Raw genomic sequence first — 23,869 nt, forward strand, 5'->3', positions numbered from 1 at the left:
AGCTGAGGTCAGCCTGGCAGGTGTGGGCTCCTGTTCTGCCTCCAACACTGGTTGGCTGTATGACCTTGAGCAAGTCACTTCCTCCTCTGGGCCTCAGTTGCCCATCTGTATGTGCCGTGAGGGCTCCCTGTGACATCTCAGGCTATCAGCTCTGAGCGCCCAGGATCTGGAGATACCCGTGCTCTGGGGGCCCATATCAGATTACCCACCTATCACCCAAAGCCACTTAATGCCAGGCCCTGTGCTGGGCAGGGCAGAGGGAAAAGACAGTCAGCCCAGGGCCTGCCCTCAGGATGTTCAGAACAGTAAGGTATGGTGATGCCTGTGCCCACGGAATGCGACAGCCAGCTGGTCCCAACCCCCAACAGAAGCCTTGCCTGGTTCCAGCTCTGCAAATCCCTCAACCCCAGCTTCCCCTCATTCTTCCATTTTAGCTCGCATCACCTCTCGGGGAAGATCACTCTGTTCCCTCCTTAGTCACACTTCTTGACCCTTAATTACTTGTTCAATGTCTACTACCCCCCTCAAACTGTGAGGTTCACGAGGACTGGGACCTTGTCTTTCATTCATCCTCAGGACAGAGTCTGGCACATAGTAGGTACTTATTACCTAATATTAATTACTTAATAAGTATTTGTGAAATAAATTAGTGAGACCCCCTCTCCCATCTGGACCCAAGGCTGACAATGCTCATCACTTCAGAGGGGCTTGGAGAAGGTGGACCCAGACTCCTTTATGGAAACCACTCCCGCACTGATGTATCCCACAGCAGAGGGAGCCCTGCCCATATCACATCAGCCAAGGCCCCAGGCTAAGGACACTGAGATGCCCCTCCCCAAGAAGAAGGTGACCAGAAAAGCATATCCTGGGACTTCCCTGGTGGTCCAGTGGTTAAGAATCCACCTTCTGGGCTTCCCTGGTGGTGCAGTGGTTAAGAATCTGCCTGCCAATGCAGGAGACACGGGTTCGAGCCCTGGTCCGGGAAGATCCCACATGCCGCGGAGCAACTAAGCCTGTGCGCCACAACTACTGAGCCTGCGCTCTAGAGCCCACAAGCCACAACTACTGAAGCCCGCACGCCTACAGACTGTGCTCTGCGACAAGATAAGCCACTGCAGTGAGAAGCCCACACGCCACAACAAAGAGTAGCCCCTGCTCGCCGCAACTAGAGAAAGCCTGAGCACAGCAACAAAGACCCATTGCAGCCAAAAAAATAAAAAAGAATCCCCCTTCCGATGCAAGGGACAAGGGTTCAATCCCTGGTCGTGGAACTAAAATCCCACAGGCTGCAGGGCAACTAAGCCCACGCACCGCAACTACTGAGCCTGTGTGCTCTAGAGCCCGTGCGCCAACTAGAGAAGCCCGCGCACTGCAACAAAAGATCCCGCATGCCGCAGCTAAGACCCGACACAGCCAAATAAATAAACGAATAAATAAAATATTAAAAAAAGAAAGAAAAGCATATGCTGTTCAACTCCAAATCTCTTGAGCACCCTGCTCTAGAGTCTGGGGGCAATAATTTCCCCAGGAGTATCACAGAGATGATGACACTGGACCAGGCCTTGAGGATGAATAGAAGTACTGGATAGAAAAGGGAAGGGAAACACATACTAGGTGGGGAACAGCACATGCAATGGCACAGAATGTGGAAATACATGGAGTGTTTATTGAAAGGCAAACAGATACCACCCGGACCTCAGAGAGGCAAAGTGACCACTAACCAAAGTGCCTTTGGGTCCTCACTTTGCTTTAGAGCTACACAGGCCCCTTCCTCAGCAGGGAGAGTTGGCATTATTCACCCTGCATCCTCACCCACCTTCCTATGACATCCAGACCACTGGGTCCCGATGTCGTGTCCATCTGACTGGCCAAAGGTAGGCTCTCCTTCCCTGAACATAGCTCCCACCCCCAGTTCCCCCTTCCAGCTTGCTCCTCCAGACCATTCTCAAACTCATAGAATTCTAGAATGAGAAAGGGCCACTAATGGTCAGAGGTCATTAAACCCCATCTTTATTAAGACAGACAGTGTCTTGCCAAGAATGGGGCAGGACTTGGCAAAGCAGAACTCAAACGCAGGATTCTCTCCATAACCCCATGCCCAGCACAGCTCTCCCTGAGTGAGTGGCCAACGTTCATGGGGTTAAATCTGCTGAGCCTGGCAGGGTAGCTCCTAAATTCTCACTATCAGTATCGGAGCCATCCCCAGCACCCACCCCCCCAGCCACTGCCCACTGCCTGAGAGAAACCTTCGGGAGGGCTGTATACTCCTTTCCCCGAAGTTGATCCTAAGCTCTACAGCAGTTACTCCCCTCGAGTCAGAAACACATCCAACCTCATATTATCTTGTTTGGAGTATGGCCTCTGGAGACAGATTGAGTGGCTCTGTCAGTGCTACGCTATGTTCATCATGTCCATGCAAGTAAGAACCTTGCCTGTCTTGTCCCAAATATTTGCATTACCCTGACCAGTACATGACACTATCTAGTAAGGAATATGTCTTTTTCAAATGAATGAAGCTGAATGACCTTGACCAACTTACTTTCACCCTCTGGGCCTATTTTCTCACCTATAAATGGTTGTAACTGACCACCTCCCAGGTTGTTGAGGACAAGGGAAAACATTCATGAAAATGCCTGGCCAGGGTCTGGCACATAGCAGCCTTCATGTTCCCCTTCAAATTAGTCAGCACCCTGCCCTCCTTCCACACTCTGCTCACCTCCTCCAGGAAGCCTCCCCCGATTATCTGCCAGCCTCCAGTCCTGGCATCCATCCCAGAAACACTTCCTCCCCACACACTTGTCTAGAGTCCACATGATATTTCTGAAATATATGGATGTCTGCTTGTTTGTTTGTCTGTTACTTTTTCTGTGCCTGAATCCTCCGCTGGACAAAGGTAAGACTCCACCTTCCGTGGATCCCCCCTCAATAATCATCATCATCACGGGTATCTGAGGTGTAACCAATGAGTTGTTTTCCAAACATGAATCAGGATAAACTTAGCTAATGCTCAAGTCCTCAGCATCACAGCAGCAGCAACCCGCTGACATCTGGACCATGCTCCACAATTCACAATGCACTTGCATGTCTGTTTTCTAATTTGATCCTTGAAACACCCCTGTAAAGCCAGGATTTGTTATCTCTATTTTACAGGTAGCAGAACTGAGGCTTGGAGGGGTTAATAACCTGCCGGGGTCACATGGCCCGAGAGGGGCAGACCAGGGCCCAGGACAGAATTGTCCTGTCGGCTTCAAAGCCCATTCCTTCCAGACTGGGTCCTTACAACTCAGGTGAATAAACTCACAAACACAATAACAGCGACCCCTTACATTTCTATGGTGACTTCACTTTCAAATAATTTTCACATCCTCTTTTGTAAGAATCTTGGAAAGCTCACAGACCCATCAAGGATATGTCTAGCCGGAAGGTTAGCCCAGTGAGAAGGTCCCCTCTCTTCAAGAGACAGTAATGGAAACAGTGAGGCCACAGAGAAGTTGCTTGCCCAGTGTCACAGGGCTTGCTAACCGCTGGGCCAGGATGTGAACTCTCATTAACTTGCCTGACTCTGATACTCCTCCTACTTTATCAAGTTCCCTCACTTTTCTCTGGGCCTCTTCCCATCTGTACAATGCGTTGGATGAGAAGATCTTTAAGCCTTACCCCCTGGTCTATGTCCTTGGGAGAATCATGAAAGCAGGACCAGTTTTGGAAGTCAGATGATTTGAGTTCAAATCCCAGGTGGCCAAATCAATCGCTCAAAACTGTCCCTGAGCCTCAGTTTTTCCATCTTCAAATGGTCGTAAATGATAATGGAGGTAATGGATGTGGGGCGGGGAGGTGGGGGGGGGGGGCGTTCTGGCACATTCAGAATAATAAATAAATGTCAGACTTCCTCTCTTTCCTTTCTAAGTCTGTGCAGGGCAGTGCGGGGAGCATGGGGGTTCTGGAAAACAGAGGCTCAAAATCTATCCCAAGCTCAGTTTTCCCTTTTATAGTAGGGGACTCAGATTAAAGAAGCCAAGACCTGCATCTATGGGTCTTTGGTTCAGCAACTGGGAGCAGGGAGATAATGACCTCCCTAGCAAAGGCCCCTGACCTCCCAGGAATTTTCTGTGTGTGCCTCCTCCCCATCTCCCCCAATCTTCATTCTAAACATTTTCCCCAGAAAGAGTTAAGCCTTCTTTGGGCTTCCCCTTCCTGACCAGCAGTGCCAGTGGAGATTAGAGAGATTGGATTTATTTCTCTTAATAAACAGAAAAGAAGTTTGGCCAGGCAGGTGACAAGGAAACAATTGGAATAATAGGAGGTTGGAGCAAAAGGAAGCAGGACTTCCTCCAGACATACCTACGGCCACCCTCAGACCTGGGGAAACAACAGCCAGGGGCAGGGAGGTGTTGCCCATGCACGTGGTCCCAAATCAGGTCGACCTGCTGCCCAGAAAGCCCAGTGCTACCCAATACCAAACACAAGGCAGGGGGAGGCCTGCCACTGACCCAATGACCCTTAACCCAGACTGTCGGAGCAAGGACCTACAGAGTCAGCTTTTCCAGCCCCTGCACCCAGGCTGATCTCCCAGGGGAAAAGTGTCCACTGCCCTGGGGTATGCCACTAGCCTTCTATCTCTAATCCTGACAGTCTGACCACAAACCATCCTGCTGCAATTCTGACCCATGCCCCCTCGAGTGTGATAGGGATGACTTCAGATTGAATCCCAGTGGGGCAGCCCTGGGACAGACTTCATATATTGTGGGGACTGCAGAGCCCTTGGAAACACCCCTCATGGAAACCTTCCCATGGGGCCTGGCCCAGTCATCTCAGCCCCAGCACCCAACTTCTGTTTGTGGCTGGGCTGCAGGGGAGCAGGGCCCATATCCAAAAGGAAGATCAGGCCGGAAGCAATCACACAAGAGGACTTTCACCCTCTTCCTGACCCCTAAAGTGTTCCATCTAATTATCCTCCAGAGGAGGTGGTTAAAGGACACTGGGCGGGTAAACACAGGCAGAATGGGATGGGCCTGCACACACCGCCATTTCCTCACCTCTAGCACTGAAGCAGGAGCACAGGAAAGGTAGACTTCCTAGGACGGCTGGCCCCAAGGGAGCCCCACCCTCTTGCAGAGACTCATGCCCTCCACCTCAATCAGGAGACAGAAACAGAGAGGAAGATGAGGGAAGAACAAAGCAAGCGGCCAAAAGAAAAGTGATTCCAGTAGGGATGGGCCAGATCAGCCACCCCTCCCGTCAGGCTGCCCATCCATCAGGCCAGAGGGAGCCTAGAGGCAAGGAATTAGCTGTAGTACTTCAGGTAACCACCGCTGCCCCAGGTACAGCCTCTCCATTAACTTGGGCCTGTTTCCCCCATCTGCAAGCACACTTCCAACACAAGACCGTTTCTACCAAGGCGGGGGGAAGGAGTGGTGGGTGGGGCAGTTGGCTCAGATCCTGAGCTCACCACCCCAGGAGGTGGATGTTTGCGGTTTGGCCCAGGTGAGTGGTGAGGGGGACCAGGTAGGAAAAGCTAACACTGCTAAGAACCTAAAGCATGTTATGCTCCGTGCTGGGTCCTCTGTGGGGCTGGAAACCCGGATCCACCTCGACGACTGAAACACCTTTTGAGTGCAGTTGGCTTTCCAGACCCAGAGGGACCCCCCCACCAGAGATGTAAGGTCACGTGCCTCTCCCATTGGCCCCAGGCCAGAGTCAAGACTCTGACCCCCTGACTCAGCAGCAGAGGGCAGAACCTGAGTGAGACTGGGGGAAGGGGGCACCGCCTCACCGTCCCAAGAGCCGGGCGGCCAGCACTTCCTGCTTAAGCCAGGGGATTCCTGCCCCCTTCGGGGGGTCCTCTCCATCTCGAGCGGGGCTGAGCCCTGGGCTCTTCGCTCCCCAAGCAACGGCGCCTAGGGAGTCACCACCTCCGACACGCCGCGGACCCCCAGAGGAGCCACCCAGGCCGCACCCTCGGCGCCGCCCGGCGCCTGCCCAGGTGCCCGGTCGCCTTACCTCGGCCTTTACCCTTGGCCCTCCTGGCCTTGTCGTCCGCCTTCTTGGCCCGGGGGGCGGCCGGTTCGGCGCCCTCTGTCCCTGCCGCCTTCTTGCGCCGCTTGCCCCGCAGCCAGCTGAAGGCACGGCGGAGGCCGGACACGCCGGAGCGAGACTTCTTCCTGCGCGGGGGGCCGCCCGGGCCCCCCGGCTCTTCGGCCGCAGGTGCGGCGGGGGGCGCGCGGGCCGCCATGGCTCGGCCGGGGGACCCGGCGCGAGGGTCAGGCCCCCTGCGGCGGGGCGCCCATGGGCCGGGGGCGGGCGGGCGGGCAGGCGGCCGCCGCGCGGAGACGCGCCCGCAGAAAAGTTTGGGCGGCGGAGGCAGAGAGGGCGAGGAGCGGGGCGGGCGGCGGGAGCGGCGCGGGAGGGGCCGCGGGGCGGCGGGCGGGGCGCGGAGGCCGGCCGGGAGGGACAGAGCCGGGAGGGAGAGGCCGCGGGGCGGGGGCGGTGCTGCCTTTGGCCCCTCCCCGCCTCCTCCGGCCCTCCGGCCCGGGTCCGGGAGGTCGGGGACTCGGGGAGGGCGAGGTCCGGTGCAGAGGGAGGGTGGTCCCGCGCCCCCAAGCCGCGCCTGCGGGCTGGGGCCGAGAGGGCGGGGTCGCGGGGCGGGGCGGGTCCGGGAGGGGGCGGTACCGAGGTTCCGTTTCTGCGGGGGCACTGAGGAGAGCTGGGTTCGAACAGAGAAGTACGGGGCGATGATGGGGATGCGCAGGGAAAGGGGGGAGAGAGGTGTTGGGGTTGGACCCCAAGAGAACCTGGTGCCCTGAGTTTGGTCCGGGACGAGATGGGGGATTCTGGAATTCTTCTGCAATAAGGGAATTCTGAGAATGTTTTCCAGGACCCGGGCAGTACTGGAGGTTTTGCTCTAGAGACAGACGTCAGACCCACCCGAGACCTGTGACCGACAGTGGGTCTTCCTCTCCCATCTGGCGACTGGGAGTCGTCCCTTCGCTCCTTTCCCCTTCCTCACCCCACCTTCACCTTTCCTCACCCCATCTTCCCCCAGCCTCCATCTGTCCTCGATGTGGAGCTGGGACCCATGCCTCCTGGGTTCCTGCTTCATCCTTGGGTGACTGGGATGAGGAGAGCCGTGCCTCAGTTTACCCTTGGGCCAGGCAGGGAGTCCCCAGAGCACTCCTGCCTGGGTCTGAATTTTCCACTGAGATGCTCAACACTGATTAGAGCTGATCTTGGATTAAACTCACAACTTTATAAGGTGCTTTGAGATCCTCTGCAGGTGACAAGTGTGACTGAGGAAGCTGGTAGGGAAAGGAAGCCTTTAAGAATCATTAAAATGCTGTGCTTGTTTCCTCCAGACCTCTGGTTCTTTATTATAGCTGATCAAGCACTTTCATATCATCTGATCCCACAACAAGCTCTGAGGGAAGCAGGGCAGGGAGTGATACCCCCATAGTACAGAAGGGAAACTGAGGCCAGAAGAGGACAGTGATTGCCCAAGAGCACAGAGGTGGTCAGCCGCAGAGGAGCTAAGATCGACAACCTAGGTCTTGTCTCTGCCTGGTCCCCAGGAGCTAGAAATTGCCCTAGGGTCCAGCTGTGGGTTCAGGGCTCTTAGACTCCCTCACTGGGTCCCCAGAAGGGCATCATGATTACCCCACCGGTTAGAATTTGTCTTCATCGCCCAACCTGACCCTGGTCAAATAGCTTTCTCCTGGTCCCCACCCAGCCCAGTCAGCCCTGCTGTAGTATAGACAACACTCACTATATTATAGAAGGATTAGAGTGTGCATTGTGACCTCTCTAACCTGCCTTAGCCCCTGAGTGCCCCCAGCGGCTCAGCTGTGGCAAACTTGGGCCATCACTGACACCTCCCCCCTACCACCTGGGGGACCTGGGGCAGATTACTGTCCTTGCTGGGCCTCAGTTTCCCATCTAACCACCATTCATTTGGTTTCTGCCCAGCCTAGCACTATCCCTAAGGACCCTACCTCTCCTTCCATTGGTGAGTATCAGAGGAAAATTGTTATAGGCAGGGCTGAGACTTCGAGAGCGAGCTATGCACAGGGCCTTGGCCTGTTGGAGAGTCTGGATGCATTGGTAGGGAGGAAAGAGGAAAGCAAACATGCTCTGGCTTTTGGAAGTGGCGATCAGGAGAGGAATGTTGGGCAATCTTGCCCCCCACCAACCCTTTCAGCACCTCCTTTCTTCCTGGTGGCCAGACTGGTTACACAGTTTGCAGAGCCCAGTGCAAAATGAAAATGCAGGGCCTTTATTCAAAATTTATTAAAAATTTCAAGAAGGCAACGGCAGAGCATTCAACCAAACATGGGGCCTTTCTAAGAGCAGGGCCGTGTGGACTACGCCCACGAAGTTGGCCCTGCCAGTGGCTCATATAATTCCTCAGTGAAAGCTCCCCTAGAAACACAACCCCGAGGAGTCAACTCACAGATTGGGTCCCCCGATTAGGAGAAGAGGAGAGGAAAGGGGAGTGGGGAGAGGTCAGGTCTGTGTTCCCCTCACTGCTCCTAACTCTAACACCCAGACATTCTCACCTCCCATCTCCAGCCACCCCTCAGACCAGCAGCCCAGCTTTCCTGCTTGTCCCCTGGCCTAATGGACTGGCCTGCTTCTGAGACCCTCAGGGCTAGCTGGGAAGGGCTAGCCTGCAACACTGCTCTCTGGATTCATGATTGCTCAGCTCAGCTACATTTCTTTGCTGGCCCTCTGGGCAGCTAAGGAAACTGACTTCCCAGCAGCCGCTGTCGGCAGGGCCCAAAGTCCATCCTGGAGCCAGGCTGTCACCTGACCAGGAAGGAAGCTGCCAGCCTGTCCCCAGGGAGGAACCAGCAATAACCAAGCTTGGGGCTACAGCCCCTGAGGCCATCTAGCTTTGCTTCCTCTGTTTTTGTTTTTCTTTTTTTCCTTTTTCTGGCTGTGCCACATGGCTTTCAGGATCTTAGAAGTACAGAGTCCTAACCACTGGAACGCCAGGGACTTCCCTGCTCCCTCTGTTTTTGGAAAACCCAGGACCACCCCATGTTGCCCTCACACCCATCCTACACTTCCTGACCCCCCACCCTTGGGAGACCTGCCTCCCATAGGCTCCAGCTTTGTCCCCTGCTAGGCCTGGCCTCCACCTACAGACTCCAGACTAAGCAGCCACGCCAAGGTATGGCTGAGCCTCCCTCGTTTTACCGGGAACACCAGGAAGGGACAGAGTCTGTAAATCATGCAGCTGTGGGTGGGAGCACTTTGGCTTCCCTCAGTTCTTAGACCAGCTGGAGGGCAGAGCAGTTCTGCAAAGTCGAGGATGTTGAGAGATTAATAGTCCTCGTATTCCATAGATAAGAAAGTGTAAATAGAGGAGGAGTGACTTGCCAACAGGCACACAGCTACCTCTGGGCAGAGATGGAATTTAAAACTGATTTGTGTTCGTGGGGGGGGGGGGGATTCTAATTGATCACTTGCTTTGTGCCCCTGCCCCACCCCTGCTGCTTTCAAGGGTGGGCAGTTAAGACCCTGGAAAAGCAAAGTATTTATCCTGGGGCCGCAGCTGGCCCTCCAGGAACCTCCAGAAATGTTCTGCTTAACTTCAAATGCACCTGTATGCATTTTTTCTGGGGAAAGGGTCCACAGCTTTAACAGATTCTCAAAGGGGTTCCTGTTTCAGAATGAACTAAGAATCTACACTTTGATCCTTTTCAGTGGGAGAAGATAGAAACGGGCTCCTTGTATCTGATGCCCTCTACCTCTTTCCTCCCTAACCTGGGGGCGCGGGGAGACCCTGCAGGTCTCATCCCCACAGTGGACACTCCTGTGGCCCCTACTCTGTGGCTCCTGGCATCTGTGGCAGCGTATCAACGTTTCAAACAACCTCCCTGCTGAGGTCTTCTTTGATCCTCCCAGCATCTCTTAGAATCAGGCCCCAAGCCTAATTCCATCCATTTTCCCTGCTGGGTTGAGAGGTGAAATAATGCCCAAGGTGTTGGTGATGTGTGTGGAATGGAGATGGAGTCTTGTGGGTTCTCAGCTCTGAGTTGCTGCCAGCTCCTAGGAGGCTGAGGGAGGGAAGGAAAGAGAGAGAGGAGGGGGAGACAGAGAGAAAGGAAAGGTTGCTGTTGCCACTGCCCAGTCTCCATTGTGGAATGAATTCTGATTCCTTGCATTCTTTCAGCCACTATCTCCTGAGCACCAGCTCTGTGCTCCAGGCTTCCAGACTGACCAGCTATTCTGTGGTCAGACTGTCACTCTCTGAGCTGTACACAGTGTAAAAATGTGGGTTTCAACCTTTTTCTTTTAGCAGTGGAACTTTTATTTTTCCCTGCAAACAAAAGCCCCCTGAATTTTATCTGACAGATAAAACAGATAAAAGCAATGCTTTATACATATGAATTTATTTTTATAAATCAAAAGGTATAATACTTAACACAAAATAAATCAGCAGGAACAATGCCAACATTTTGATGGACTAAAAATTTGAAATCCTGAGTTACAGGTGTGGTTATTGTTTTAACAGAGAGCCAGCGTTCAGTTTATTTCTGCAACAGTTTCTCTTAGGCAGTAATTAGAAAATACTACACTTCATAGACAAGCAAGGGCAAATGGTAAGAGTTTTAGCATCTTGGTAGAAATGTCAGGAGCAGCTTTATCTGAGGTCTGCACAGAAATGAGTTATCCAGCCAGCCCAGCCTAATGGCTTGTTAAAAGTTAGCCTAACAAGTTTCTCATCTCGGTCCTGCCACTAACTTGGTGTCCTTGGGTAAGACACTTGCCCTCTCTGGGCACCAGTTACCCCATCTGAATATCTGATTTCACCTAGAAAAGGAGAGTGTGAGTGGAGGTACTGGAGTGGGTTGGGGTGTGTGGGGTGATGCATCGAGCATATATGGAAACTTCATTACTCATCCTCACCGCCCACCCCCATCCCAGTGCCAGACCTGAAGAAGGAGCCACAAAACCACTGAACTGCCCAAGTTCAAAGGCAGAGGCGAGTTGCCATGGAGACGTGCTTTGTTTCCCAACTGTCTGGCTGCATCTGACAAGCACAAAAGCTGGCCAGATGGACACTGACCTAGGCTGAGAGAGCCAGGATTTCCTGACCCCTAGATCCACAGGGCTCACTGCTGTCCAAGGAGGGCGGTCAGTTCTCAGTTCTCACCCCCGAAACAGGGGCATGACCAGCCTGGTCTGCCAGTTGATAAGGCTTCCTGTAGGGAGCTGCTGGGTGGGGCCTCCAGGTGTTTGCAGACACCCACTCCACCAGTCCTGGGCAGCAAGGCTGGCCCTGTGCCCAAGGGCAGGGCTAGGAGGGAAGTGCCCACACTCAGGGCCTTCTGGAAGCTGGGAGAGGGGTCAAGATGTATGGGGCCCATGATCGCACATGGGGCCTACACAAACACGCCGAGACACAAACACAGCTTGACAGACCCACGTGCACACCAGTTTACCCTGGCATACTCAGATACATGGACACACACCAAGACACAAACCCAGATACACACTGATACCTCTGAGTACCCATAAACGCCCAGGTACACTGAGACAGCCTGATATCTAAACACATGTAAACACACACAGGTACAGAAACATACCCAATTATACACAGACATGCTGACACACACACATATATACACAAATGCTCACATTCCCAGATGCACAGACACTCATACTGTCATCCACTGATACAAAAACAACACACACAGATACCCACTGGCCCATAAATCAGAGAGAGATATACAGAAGGCCTAGTCACATAAATATAAACAAACAGTTACAGATGGCAGCACCGATGCACAAAACCCAACACACATTCAGGCAAGAGGAAGCGAAGGGAACTAATACTTGGTGAGGGTCAATTCTGCACAGGCAGTGTGAAAGGGATTATATCTGTAGGATCTTCTTGAAATCCTTCCAACAATCTGTGAAGTTGGCATCGTTATCCCCTCCTTTTACAAATGCGATAACGTAGAATATATGTATCTATAAAATGCCCAAACAATGCAGCAATAAACAGGGTAAAATGTGAAAGTGCCCTTTACGCATGTTCCCCACCTCCACCTCACCACTGTTAGTGTTAGTGGGCAGTATGCATATATTTTTTCTACGCGTTTACATACAAGCGTTTAAAAATATTACAAGTCTGAACATTTCCCACAAAACCAACTCAGAGTGGTTAAGAAATGTGACCAAGGTCATAGAGCCAGTTAGCAGAATCAGGATTTGGATGTAGCTCTGGCTCACTCCAAAATACTCTTTCTGCTGCCTCAGCCCACAGACAACCACAGAGACACAAATTCACAAAGGGGAGGCCCAGGGCAGGGGGAGGGCTGCACCTCAGGGCTGGCCCAACAGGCTTTCTGTCTGATTGCTCTGGGTTCCCCGGGTGGTTCTTCTGGCTAAAGGCGTTGCCCCTATAAATTCCTGTTAAGGGCCAGATGTCTTCCTGGGATAGGAACCTTTGAATCATTGACCCCAGGTGAGCACCAGGCAGGTGACTAAGTGATGCAGGCACAGCTCCAACCCCAGCTCCCCCCAGTCTCCTAACCTCTCGATCCCTTCTCCACACACCCCAGAGGCACCTTTTCTGATGCTATATCTGGATCTTGTCCCTCTGGCAGCTTAAATCCCTTCCTGTTGACTCCAGTGTAAATCCCAGCCTCTTGGACACCTAGGGCCCTTCACTCTCCAGCCTGACCTCCCTCTCGCCATTTTTGCATTTGACAAAGTACTTGTCCTTCAGGACCAGCCCAAATGCTCCTCTTGTTGAGCCTTCACTGACTCCCCCGTGCAGATTCACCCCCGCCCCACAGTGCGCTCAGCAGACACCCGCCATGACTTACAATCATCACTGTCAAAGCATCTCCGCTGATGGACTGACCAGCTTCCAGGGCTTGCCCTAAGTGCTTATATAATTGCCTCCCTTAATCTTTACAACAGCCCTAAAGAGATAAGAAGTATTGTCCTCATTTTACAGATGGTTAAATGGAGGCCCAGAGAGGTTGAGTCCCTTCTTTAAGGTCTGATTTTCTCAAAAGTCAGTCCTTGGCCACATCACATACAACCACATTATGGCAAACATGTTTCCATTGCCCTCCCAGCTAGAAGCCCTGGAGAGCAGGTTTCCTCGTCTCTTCCTGGCCTCCTTCGTCTCTGAACCTCTGGTGCTGGCACAGGCTTGGACAGTGGGGAGGGGCTCAGTGAACGGTTGTTGAATGAGGTCCCCATCCATTTGCTGTGACAGAATAAGAGAGGATAGGCGAGGAGACACTGGGGTACCCTGGGAGGACCCCTGCTAAATGGGATTCCCCAGGAAGTCACTGAAGGCAAGAGTTCCCTCAAGATTGGGATGTGTCTGCCCCTAGATCTCAGGGACATCTGTGCAGACCCTGCTAGGGGAGCAGGTGTCCTCTGGCTCCTCCACATGTCCCTCCCGTCAGGAGCTCTCAGCCAATCTGTTATTAAATATTTACTGTTTCCCACTCTGCTCAGCTTGGTGCCAGGCCCTGGACAAGGGGACCAGAGAACAGGGAACAGGGAACTATACAGTTAATGATCACCTACCAGGTGCCATGGAATCCTCCCAACAGCCCTGCAGTGAGGCTCTCAACCCTATTTTTGCAGCTGGAGAAATGAGGCTCAGAGTAGGGAAGACACTGGTTCAAGGTCACACAGCCAGTGAGCCAAGATCCAGAGTCAGCTGTGTGGGCATCTGTGCCCCTGCATCCTACCCCCCACCTCAGAGCCAGGGAGGATGTGGGCTGACTCAGACAAGACTCAAGGAGGCCATTTTTGAGGTGGGGCGTGGCTGGAACCCAGCCTGCCCTGGTGGACATTTTACAACAATAGCTTGCCTTTGTCCAGCACTTTCCCTTCCATTAGCTCATCCAGCCCTCCCCAACATCCCCTCGGGTGCCTATTATTATCTCCATTTGACAGATGAGGGATGGAGGCTCCGTGAGGTCAAGTGACTTTCCCAAGTTTGCACAGAGCATGCAGAGCAAAGCAGGGGTAAACTTTCAGACCCTAACCCTCCTCCTGTTTCTCCCTGCTGCCTCCACTTCTGCCTCCTCCCAGCAGTCCTCCTTGCTGCCCCAGGTGAGCTCTCTAAACTGAACCGTGGGCAGTTCCCTGGCGGTCCAGTGGTTAGGACTCTGTGTTTTCACTGCTGAGGGCCTGGCTTCAATCCCTGGTGAGGGAACTAAGATCCCACAAGCCACATGGTGTGGCCCAAAATAAAATAATTAATTTAGGGACTTCCCTGGTGGCTCAGTGGTTAAGCATCTGCCTGCCAATGCAGGGGACATGGGTTCGAGCCCTGATCCAGGAAGATCCCACATGCCACGGAGCAACTAAGCCCATACGCCACAACTACCGAGCCTGTGCTCTAGAGCCCGCGAGCCACAACTACTGAGCCCACATGCCACAGCTCCTGAAGCCCACACGCCTAGAGCCCATGCTCCGCAACAAGAGAAGCCACTGCAATGAGAAGCCCGCACACCCCAACAAAGAGTGGCCCCCGCTCGCTATAACTAGAGAAAGCCCAAGCGCAGCAACAAAGACCCAACACAGCCAAAAATAAATTAAAAATAAATAAATTAAAAATTTTTTTTAACTTAATTAATAATTTAATTTAAATAAATAAACCCAACCATGAGCCTCCAGCTCTAAGGGCCTGGCCATTCTCTGCTCTCTCATACCTCTCACTGCCGCACCTTGGCCCATGGCTGGTTCCTTAGCTCTCCCTGACTCATTCACCTTCCAAGCTCCTACTCAGCCTGCGAGTGCCAACTCAAATGCTCCCTTCTCTAGGAAGCCTTCCTGGATTGTAAGGATTTGTTTGTATGGATTTCTCCATACAAACCTCTAATAGATCTTATTGTATTAAATTGCTTGTCTCCCTCCTCAGACTATGAGCTCCTTAAGGGCAAAGACAATGATTTTTCAAGTCTGTCTTCCCTGCACATAGCTTTTCATTGAATGAATGAATGACATCCCAAGGGCTCTAACAAAAATAGGGACATTGGGACTTCCCTGGTGGTCCAGTGGTTAAGACTCCACACTCCCAATGCAGGGGGCCCAGTTCGACACATGGTCAGGGAACTAGATCCCACATGCCGCAACTAAGAGCCCACATGCCGCAATGGAAGATCCCACACGCAGTAAAGAAGAAGATCCTGTGTGCCGCAAATAAGACCCGGCGCAACCAAATAAATAAATTAATTAAAAAGAAAAAAAAAGAAATAGGGGCATCAAGAAGAGAAGCTATTAATAAACATTTGTTATTATTTTTATCCAAAAAAAAAAAAAAAAAGAAGAGAAGCTAGTATTTAGGGAGGAAAAAGAAGGGATGGGATTTTGCTTTTGGCCATTTGGAGTCTGAAGTGCTACTAGGACATTCAGCTGGATATACCTACTAGGTAGGAGCTGGGGTGGGGTGGGGAGGAAAATTGACCAGGAAGAAAAGATATTAACAGCAACTGCCAGTAACTGAATACTGACTAGTGCCAGACCCCGTGCTGAAAACTTTTTTTTTTGGCCACGCCCTGCAGCATTGGGATCTTAGCTCCCAGACCAGGGAGGAGCCCATGCCCCCTGCAGTGGAAGCTTGGAGTGCTAACCACTGGACCACCAGGGAAGTCCCTCAGTGCTGAAAGCTTTATGTGCCTTATCCCATTTGATCCCCAAGAGATAGGTGATATCAACTCATTTGATGGAGGAGGAAGTTGAGGCTCAGAGAAGTAGTTTTCCAAAGTTGCATTGCTAATAAAAGGCAGAGGCAGGATTTGAACCCAGATCCACAAGATGCCAAAGTCCACGCACTTAATCCTGCCTCCACATGGAGACTATGGAGGACTGAGTTTATAGAACACATACCTTTAAGGGAGAGAGTAGGAAGCTGCGATCAGAGAGGGAACCATTCAAGAGATAGAAGGGAAACCAGCAGGGTGGTGTTTGAGGCCAAGAAAAGAGCTCCAAGAAGGGTCAGGTCAACAGTGCCTACTGTCCCTGAGAGATCAAGGTTGGGCAAGGGATTTAGCAACTGAGAGGCAACCTTCCAGAGAGCTGCTTCCATGTGTTTCAGGGAGTCCATAATAGGACCTGCCTGAGTGGGAGGTGAGAAAGTGGAGGCGGTTGGCTAGAAAGAGAAGGAGAGAACAGGGAAGAAAGGGAGCATCCCATCGGTATGCAGGCCTGGGAGGGCGGGGCAAACAGGTTGGGGCTGGCCTGGAAATACTGGGGAAGGGATGCAAGCATGTGGTGGTGGGGTGAGCATATGAGCACTGTGGGTTGAGTCAGCAACTAGCCTCAAGGACACCCTCAGTCTCTTCCTTGACAGCCCCACGATCAAACCCTCTCCTCCATCCCATCCCCATCTTGCAGGCCAAGCTACACTAGCCTCATTCATCCTTTCCTCTCCCTCCCCCACCCTGTCCTCACCGCTCCCCTGAGGTTGTTCAGGACCAGCCATCCCCACTTCCAATCTGCTGTCTCACCCTCCCTGGCCCAGCCTGGTGAGGCAGGCAGGGAGGAGCTTCCAGGCAGGAAAGGGCTGAGTCACTCGGCCACACATCTGGTCTCAGATCTTGATACCCAGCTGAAAGGGGCAGGAAGGAAGAGGGCTCCTCCCCAGCAAGCTCTCCGGGCCAGTCCTCACTTTGCCAGCTGAGTGGGGCAGGCTGGGAGAGGAGAGCCCTTGTCACATTAACAGCCAGCATTTGCTGAGCTGCTTCACCCACTCCAGCTGGGGTCCTTTGCTTCTATGCTTGCCTTTAAAAAGTAGGGTCTTGGGCTTCCCTGGTGGCGCAGTGGTTGAGAGTCTGCCTGCTAGTGCGGGACACACGGGTTCGAGCCCTGGTCTGGGAGGATCCCACATGCCGCGGAGCAACCAGGCCCGTGAGCCACAACTACTGAGCCTGCGCGTCTGGAGCCTGTGCTCTGCAATGAGAGGCCGCGATAGTGAGTGGCCCGCGCAGCGCGATGAAGAGTGGCCCCCGCTTGCCACAACTAGAGAAAGCCCTCGCACAGAAACGAAGACCCAACACAGCAAAAATTTAAATAAATTAATAAACTCCTACCCCCAACATCTTTAAAAAAAAAAAAAAAGTAGGGTCTTGCCTGAAAAGTAGGACCTGTCACCTCCCTTTCACAGGTGAGGAAACTCAGAGAGACAAAGTGACTTGGGCAGGGTCACACAGATTGGAGGGCTGGTCCATTGGTGTCCTCATCCCGTGCTCTGGGCACACAGGAAGGGATGGTGTTTGGAGACAGTGGACAAGGGGGCTGAGGGGCTCAGGCATACCAGTGGGTGACGCCTGCAAAAGCTGGGTGGAGGGAGGCGCTAGGTCCATGGCCCTGCCAAAACGGCCCCTTTCCCAAGCCCCAGTGGAAGGCAGACCCTCCTTCCTCCCCACTCCCTGCTCTGCCCTTGCTGTTGTTGGCTCAGCTCTGAGGCACCCTTATCTCATTCCTCAGCATCTTCCATCCTCTCCTCACCGTGCCATGCTGAGAGGAATAGCAAGGACCTTGGCAGGCGGTGTCCTACCATTCTGCACTCTGCCAGGGCACAGTGTTCCCATTGTCTTGAGCAGTGAGAGGTGTCCAGGTCCTGGGGAGGAGCGGGGGATCATGCCAGGCCTCTACTCTCTCCTCAGGCTGCTCAGCAGCCTTCTCTGGGCCCAGGCTGTTTGTCCACACAACAGTGGACAAACACTGAGTTTGAGAGTGACATTGGGCAAGTCACTTCCCTCCTCCTGAATGGGGCAGCCTATGTAGATTATACAGACAAGCAAGCCAATCAGCATTCTCCCATAGACCTGGACCATCCCTGATATTAACTTTTGATTGATTCAATTGCATTTAATGTGGCTAGAGTCACAGATGTGCCACTTGCTGTGTGACCTTGGGCAAATTTCTAGACTTCCCTGAGTCTCGGTTTCTTCCTCTTTAAAACAGGAATAGCAATAATAACACCTCCCTACGAGAGTGGTTGTCGGGGTTGATTTAGATAATGCCTAAAGCAGGTACCACACAGTGTTTAAAAGAAAAAAAAGAGAGATACTTAGTATTATTGGGAGATATCTGATTACAAACTGAATTCATGCTCAAAGAGAATCTGGGAAATGCAGAAAAGTACAAAGTTGTAAATCAAAATCACCTGTAATTCCACCCAGAAGCACCTTTTTGTGATGATTTTCTTACACAGAGTGGAGTTGCCCTCCCTCACCCTCCAAGAGAATGACCCATGTGCTTCCAGGGAGGATGGGTGGATAAATCTGCATTTTCTGCATCCTCTCTGGGCCTCCGGTTCCCTGTCTGGAAAGAAAAGGGTTGAAGTAATCAGGGAAGACAAATAGATTTAATTTCATATGCTAACTGCTGCCTCAAATGGCTCTGGGTTCACAGTGCCGTGATCAATTAATCATGTCTGCCATGGATGCAGGGGATGCAGAATGGAGCAGTGGTAGTATATGTACCCTGTGTAGCCACTGTGTAGAGTCTAAGAAATCCCTAAGAACCACTTCAGTTTTTAACATTCTAAGAACCTCTCCCCCTTTTCATTCTACTTTCTGTTCCAGATCCTGGCTTCCTCTGGGGAATGGGGAGGGAATCCTTGCTTCTTCTCCCACCCAAGGCCTGTCCTCAGCATACTTCTGGGGTCTAGTACCTAAACTAGCTCCTACTTAACATTCTCCATAGTTGTACCTTCTCTACAGAGCCCAACTAAGGCTCTCCCCCAGTCAGGCTCCAAACAGGGGAGCTGGGGAGGGAGGAGGGTTTGGGTGTTTTCCTCACTAAAAAGGAAATATGCAAATAGCATGCCTTCTAGCAGTCATTCCTCACCAGTCCAAGCTTGGGCATTTGAATATTAAATGATCCCATGCAAATGAGCACATCCTCTCTCCTTAGCAGCCCTGCAGTTCTTTGGGCAATAGGGCTTCAACCCAACCTGAGTGGATGGGTTCAGGGTCCAGATAGCCCTCTCTGCAGGTGAGAAAGGACAGTGCCTGAAGGACTCAACTGAAAGATTTACCAGCTCCCATTCCGGCGTGAGGGCTCTGTGAGGCGGACCTGAGCTCAGTAAGGGGACAGAGACTCAGAGAAAGCTAGGGACTCTCTAGGGATGGGGATGGGCTCCATCAAGGGGGAGGTCCTCTGTAAAAGAAAAAGGACTCAGGGGCTTCCCTGGTGGCACAGTGGTTGAGAGTCTGCCTGCCGATGCAGGGGACATGGGTTCGTGCCCCGGTCCGGGAAGATCCCACATGCCGCGGAGTGGCTGGGCCCGTGAGCCATGGCCGCTGAGCCTGCGCGTCCGAAGCCTGTGCTCCACAACAGGAGAGGCCACAACAGTGAGAGGCCCGCGTACTGCAAAAAAAAAAAAAAAAAGAGAAAGGACTCAGTGATGAGGAGGGTGCTGAGGAGGGGGACGGACGCTGGGAGCTCACCGAGGTGGGTAAATCTCAAGAATCTGAGGTGTGGTCCCACTGCCCGTCCCCTTCTCCCCCTCCCAGTCCTGCAGGCTTGCCAAGGGCTATAACCTGAGGGGCCAGTAGGGTGGTCCCTGAGATCCCTGAATAGGGCCATCCCAGGGTTCCAAATGTCTTTCTGGAAGCTGCCTCCAGCCTAGGGACCCCAGAGGTGGGAGGAAGCTCCCAGGAAATGAGAAAACCTGGGAAGGCTCTCTTGTCCCCCATGGCCCCAGGCCAGACCTCCCTCTCACTGGCTTCTAGGGCCTTGCTCTCGGCCCTGGCTCCCTAGCCCCTAAGGCCTCACAGTTTGTTGCTGAGGACTGTTTGGTGTTGCCTGCCTGAGGCCCCATCTCACTCACTGAGCCCCCATCCCCTCACTGAGCCCCATCCCCCTCACTGAGCCCCCATCCCCTCACTGAGCCCCCAGGCCCCTCACTGAGCCCCCATCCCCTCACTGAGCCCCATCCCCCTCACTGAGACCCTCATCCCTTCACTGAGACCCCCCATCCCCCCAACTGAGCCCCAACCGCTCACTGATTCCTTATCTCCCTAATGGAGGCTTGTTGGTAAACCTTCGTTTCCTGGATGAGCCACTGCAAACTGCAGCCCTCAGACCAGTGTTGCGTCTACCCAGTCTCTGGTATACCCATTTCAGCCACATCCTTGGCTTTGTCCTGGCCCAGGGCCCAGGTCGTGAGATGGAGGAGCCAGAGGCAAAGGGATCAATAATAGCCTGGAAGGAGAGCCCAGCTAAGGGCCTTCTTGGTCAGCTTCCACGGTGGCTCTGGGCCCGTTCTGCCAGTGGCACGGATGTTGAGATGCTGCTGCTGCAGAGAGGCAGCTCCCCCTCTGGCTTGCCAAGACTCAGGCCAGGCGCTGGAACAGAAGAGCAGGCATCGGTCCCAGCCCGATCCCCTGAACAAAGCTGCACTGTGCACACCCTCCCACCCCCTCCACCCCTCCCCTCAGGCCAGGCCAGGGTCGGGCAGGGCCACACATGGAGGCCAGAAACAGAAGGACACCCAGGCAGCGAGGGGGCAAGGGAGAAAGGCTGTGAGCTCCAGGGTCAGGGACACAGAGTCAGACCTACAGGCAGAGAGGCTGTGGCTTACAGCCCTGAGTCTGGAGTGGCAGGGGTGGCCACCGGGTGTTCCAGGCGTCTCCAGGACACAGAGAAGCAGACCCATGGGAGGGAGACCCAAGTCCAGGGAGGTTGGAGGTGATGGTGATCCTGAGTGCCCTGGACAAGGGCACAGGAATCGCAGGCCCCACTGCACAGCCACAGCCTTGGCCAGAGCCCCAAGGCTCCTCGGTTGACTTCACTCACTTGTGCCTCAGCACAGTCGCCACAACTCAGCCCTGTGTGGGACACTAGGAGCAAAGAGATGACAAGGCACTGTCCCCAACTTCACAGAAGCGGTTGAAATCAGGGTCTGGACTCAAGGGATTAGTTTATGCTCTAGATGCCTGGCTCACCCACAGTCCTTTCTAAGGATTTCTTCGGTCACCATACTCTGACCCGAGTGGCCCAACTGCCCTGCCCCTAACTGGACCAGAGGTGGGCCTGGCCCTCACTCAGCTGGCCAGGGGTCCATGAAGTGGTCTGGCTGGAAACTGCCCTCCAGGAGTCAGATTCACTGAACGAAGCAGATCCTCTCTCAGGGAGTAAGCGGGCGACCCAGAGAGAGCCAGGTGCAGTATCATGAGGCCGCAGGAGCCAAGCCCAGCAAGGAGTCTCGCAGGCAAGACGTGCAGGAAAGACAGCAGTGAAGGCCCAGGAGGACTGAGCCTCTGTGACTCTCAGGGCCAGACTTGGGAGCCTGCAGCTGTGGCCAAGACAAGACTCCAGGTCAGGGGAGCTGTTTGCTTCCTGAACACCTGTGGAGACATGTGAGGCCCCAGGTGAGGGGCACCTCCCCCTGTCTTCCTTCAGCCTCGTCTCCTGAAGCACAGGGTGAGCATTTCCCTGGTCCTTCTCATCCAAAGGAACCAAAGGGGCACGGCCTCTCTGTCCCTGCCTCTCTGGCCTCCTCCCAGCTGATCCAGAGGGAGCCACAAATGGTAACAAGAGCCCCGGACTTGAATTCCAAAGATGAGATTTGAGTCCAGTTTTACCAGGTATCTGCCTCTCAGAGTCTCAGTTTTCTCCTTAGAAATATGGGAGTAAAGCCTACCCCAGGAGCTGCTGGGGAGAGTGAAATGAGGCTGTGGTGAAGAGCCCGTTTCAGCCTCCCCAGGGGTCCACCCTCCACACTCCCTCTGGGCCCTTGTCCTGTCTCACTGCTCCCATCCCTGTTCCAGATGGGTATCCAGGACTTCCATCAATCTGAGACCCTCACTGCAGTCAGACTCCCTCAGTCTGCGAGGTGGCTGCAGATGCCTCCGCTGGAGCCAGGGCTTCTGGTCTAAAAGGGGAGCCTCCAGGGGACAGAGGTCAGAGGAGCAGTGGAATTTCAAACACTTGTGACCAGCCAGCAGGGAGGTTGCTCAAGCGGGCCCACTTAGTCACGTTTTCCCTCAACCCAGGGGCTCCGTCCAGGGGAGGGGGCCCCGAGACAGGGAGCCAGACTCGGGTTAGAACAGGAAGTCCGTCCGGCTCAGCCCCCAGGGCTCATGTGAGACTGTGTCATCTCGACTCTGGGCGTGATGCCACATGGGAACCATCTCAAGCCACCTTCATCATTTCTACTCATGTCTCATCACCTTTGTGCTTTTCTCTCGGGGACTAATGGCCAGTCAGCCCCGGACTGACCCCTCACCCGTCAACACTGTCCCTAAAGGTATGAGCTCCGGAGCTTGAGAGACCTGGGTTCAAATCCTGGCTCAGCTACTCCCTGACTGTGACCTGGGCAAGCTGCCTCACCTCTCTGAGCAAGACTGGAGTGAATGAGGGGCTTCCCTGGTGGCACAGTGGTTGAGAGTCCGCCTGCCGATGCAGGGGACATGGGTTCGTGCCCCGGTCCAGGAGGATCCCACATGCCGCGGAGCGGCTGGGCCTGTGAGCCATGGCTGCTGAGCCTGCGCGTCCGGAGCCTGTGCTCTGCAACGGGAGAGGCCACAGCAGTGAGAGGCCCACGTACCACAGAAAAAAACAAAAACAAAACAAACAACAACAACAAAAGACTGGAGTGAATGAAATGACAACACGAGAACAGCCAAGCAAGTGGCTAGGGGTCCCTGAATGTCAGTTCCCTTTCTCCTTCTCAGAGCCCTGGACTGGGACCATTGATGGGTCTGGAGGAGGCCAGGGGTCCTACCCTGAGTTGTAGGAGTCATGGGGTCAAATTCATGTGCCCTCTATGGGACCTGCAGCAGGTCACTGCAGTGCTTTGAGCCCACATTTTCATTTGTCAAGTGGAGGTACAACTGCTTAGCTAACGTTAGGGCTCCTTTTCTGGTCACAGAAGGCTTTGGGTGGGAAGAAGGGAAACTGGACAAGAGAGGGACTGCCCTTCAAGGCAGGAGGTTGATGGGTGGGGAGCAGGGGTGGCAGGGAGGTGAGTCACCATGAAGGAGTGAGGCACAGAGGCTGGGCTTTTCTGAAGGGTCAGGGGTCAGTGGGAGGAGGCTGCTCAATGTGGACTCACAAAGGTTCAGACCTAATCTGAGAGGACTCTGCTAGCGACACACGGAGTCACACACACCCTTGTCCACGTGGTCACACGAAGGCACCCTGGAAACATTCTCATTCTCCTGTACACTCAGGACATTCACAGAGTCACCCCCAGACACAAAGACACACTCAGAGACACTCACAAACTCATCCACACACGTTTTTACCTTCAAGTATATCCACACCTTCAGACATATTCACACGAGCTCCTGTCCACAACATCCACACAGACAAAAGGGCAAACCCAGAGCTATTTGCGCAGACACGGGCACACAAAGACGCGCTCAGGGACACTCATACATTCTTGCACACAATCCTGCACACTTGAGTACATGCTCACAGTCAAAGCCACACACGTTGTGTACACACTCCTGTATGATCTGAAGCATTCACAGACATTCCGTCAGGTACAGCACGGTCAGGTACATGCACACGCCGTCTCCCCTACTCACCCGTGCGGCCAACCTCACCCCCTTCCAGCCAGCTAGGCTCAGCGCTCTCTCTCCACCCACTTCCCACCGTCCTCTGGGGCTCCCTCTGGAGCTGGGGGAGGGAATGGGGCGGGGCTCACCCTGCTGATGTGGCAACTCTGCTCACCTGCAGCCGGCCACACCCTCCTCCGATAAAGGCTTAAAGAAGCAGGAGTGCCGGCCACGGTCCCCACCAGGTCTCTGCCCTGGTTCCTCTGATGGGAAAAGTGAGGCCCAGAGAGGGGTCAGATGATGAATGGGACTTGAAACCAGGACTCCAGTGCCAGGAGCTGACTGGGGAGGGGATGCTGGTGCTGGGAACT

The 23,869-nt window shown here is 53.6% G+C and overlaps 1 protein-coding gene across 3 annotated transcripts in view; it reads right to left on the reverse strand.

Moving 5' to 3' along the window:
* Positions 1-23,545, reverse strand: part of KIAA1522 (KIAA1522 ortholog) — a 45,834-nt gene extending 22,289 nt beyond the window's left edge. Inside the window, exons 1-2 of one of the 3 annotated variants that reach the window (XM_033422262.2) lie at positions 22,327-23,545; positions 18,152-18,309 (exon numbers count right to left, since the gene is read on the reverse strand). Coding sequence is in view for 2 of the 3 variants with exons in the window: in XM_033422256.2 (XP_033278147.1) it covers positions 6,001-6,232 (232 nt within the window). In the remaining variant the exon portion in view is untranslated. Of the gene's footprint in view, positions 1-6,000; positions 6,346-18,151; positions 18,310-22,326 lie in introns of those variants that run through there. The other 2 variants (XM_033422256.2, XM_033422255.2) reach the window with 2 other exon arrangements.
* Between the last annotated feature and the right edge of the window lie 324 nt (positions 23,546-23,869).

The sequence above is a fragment of the Orcinus orca genome, chromosome 1, assembly GCF_937001465.1.
Source record: "Orcinus orca chromosome 1, mOrcOrc1.1, whole genome shotgun sequence".
NCBI lineage: Eukaryota > Metazoa > Chordata > Mammalia > Artiodactyla > Delphinidae > Orcinus > Orcinus orca.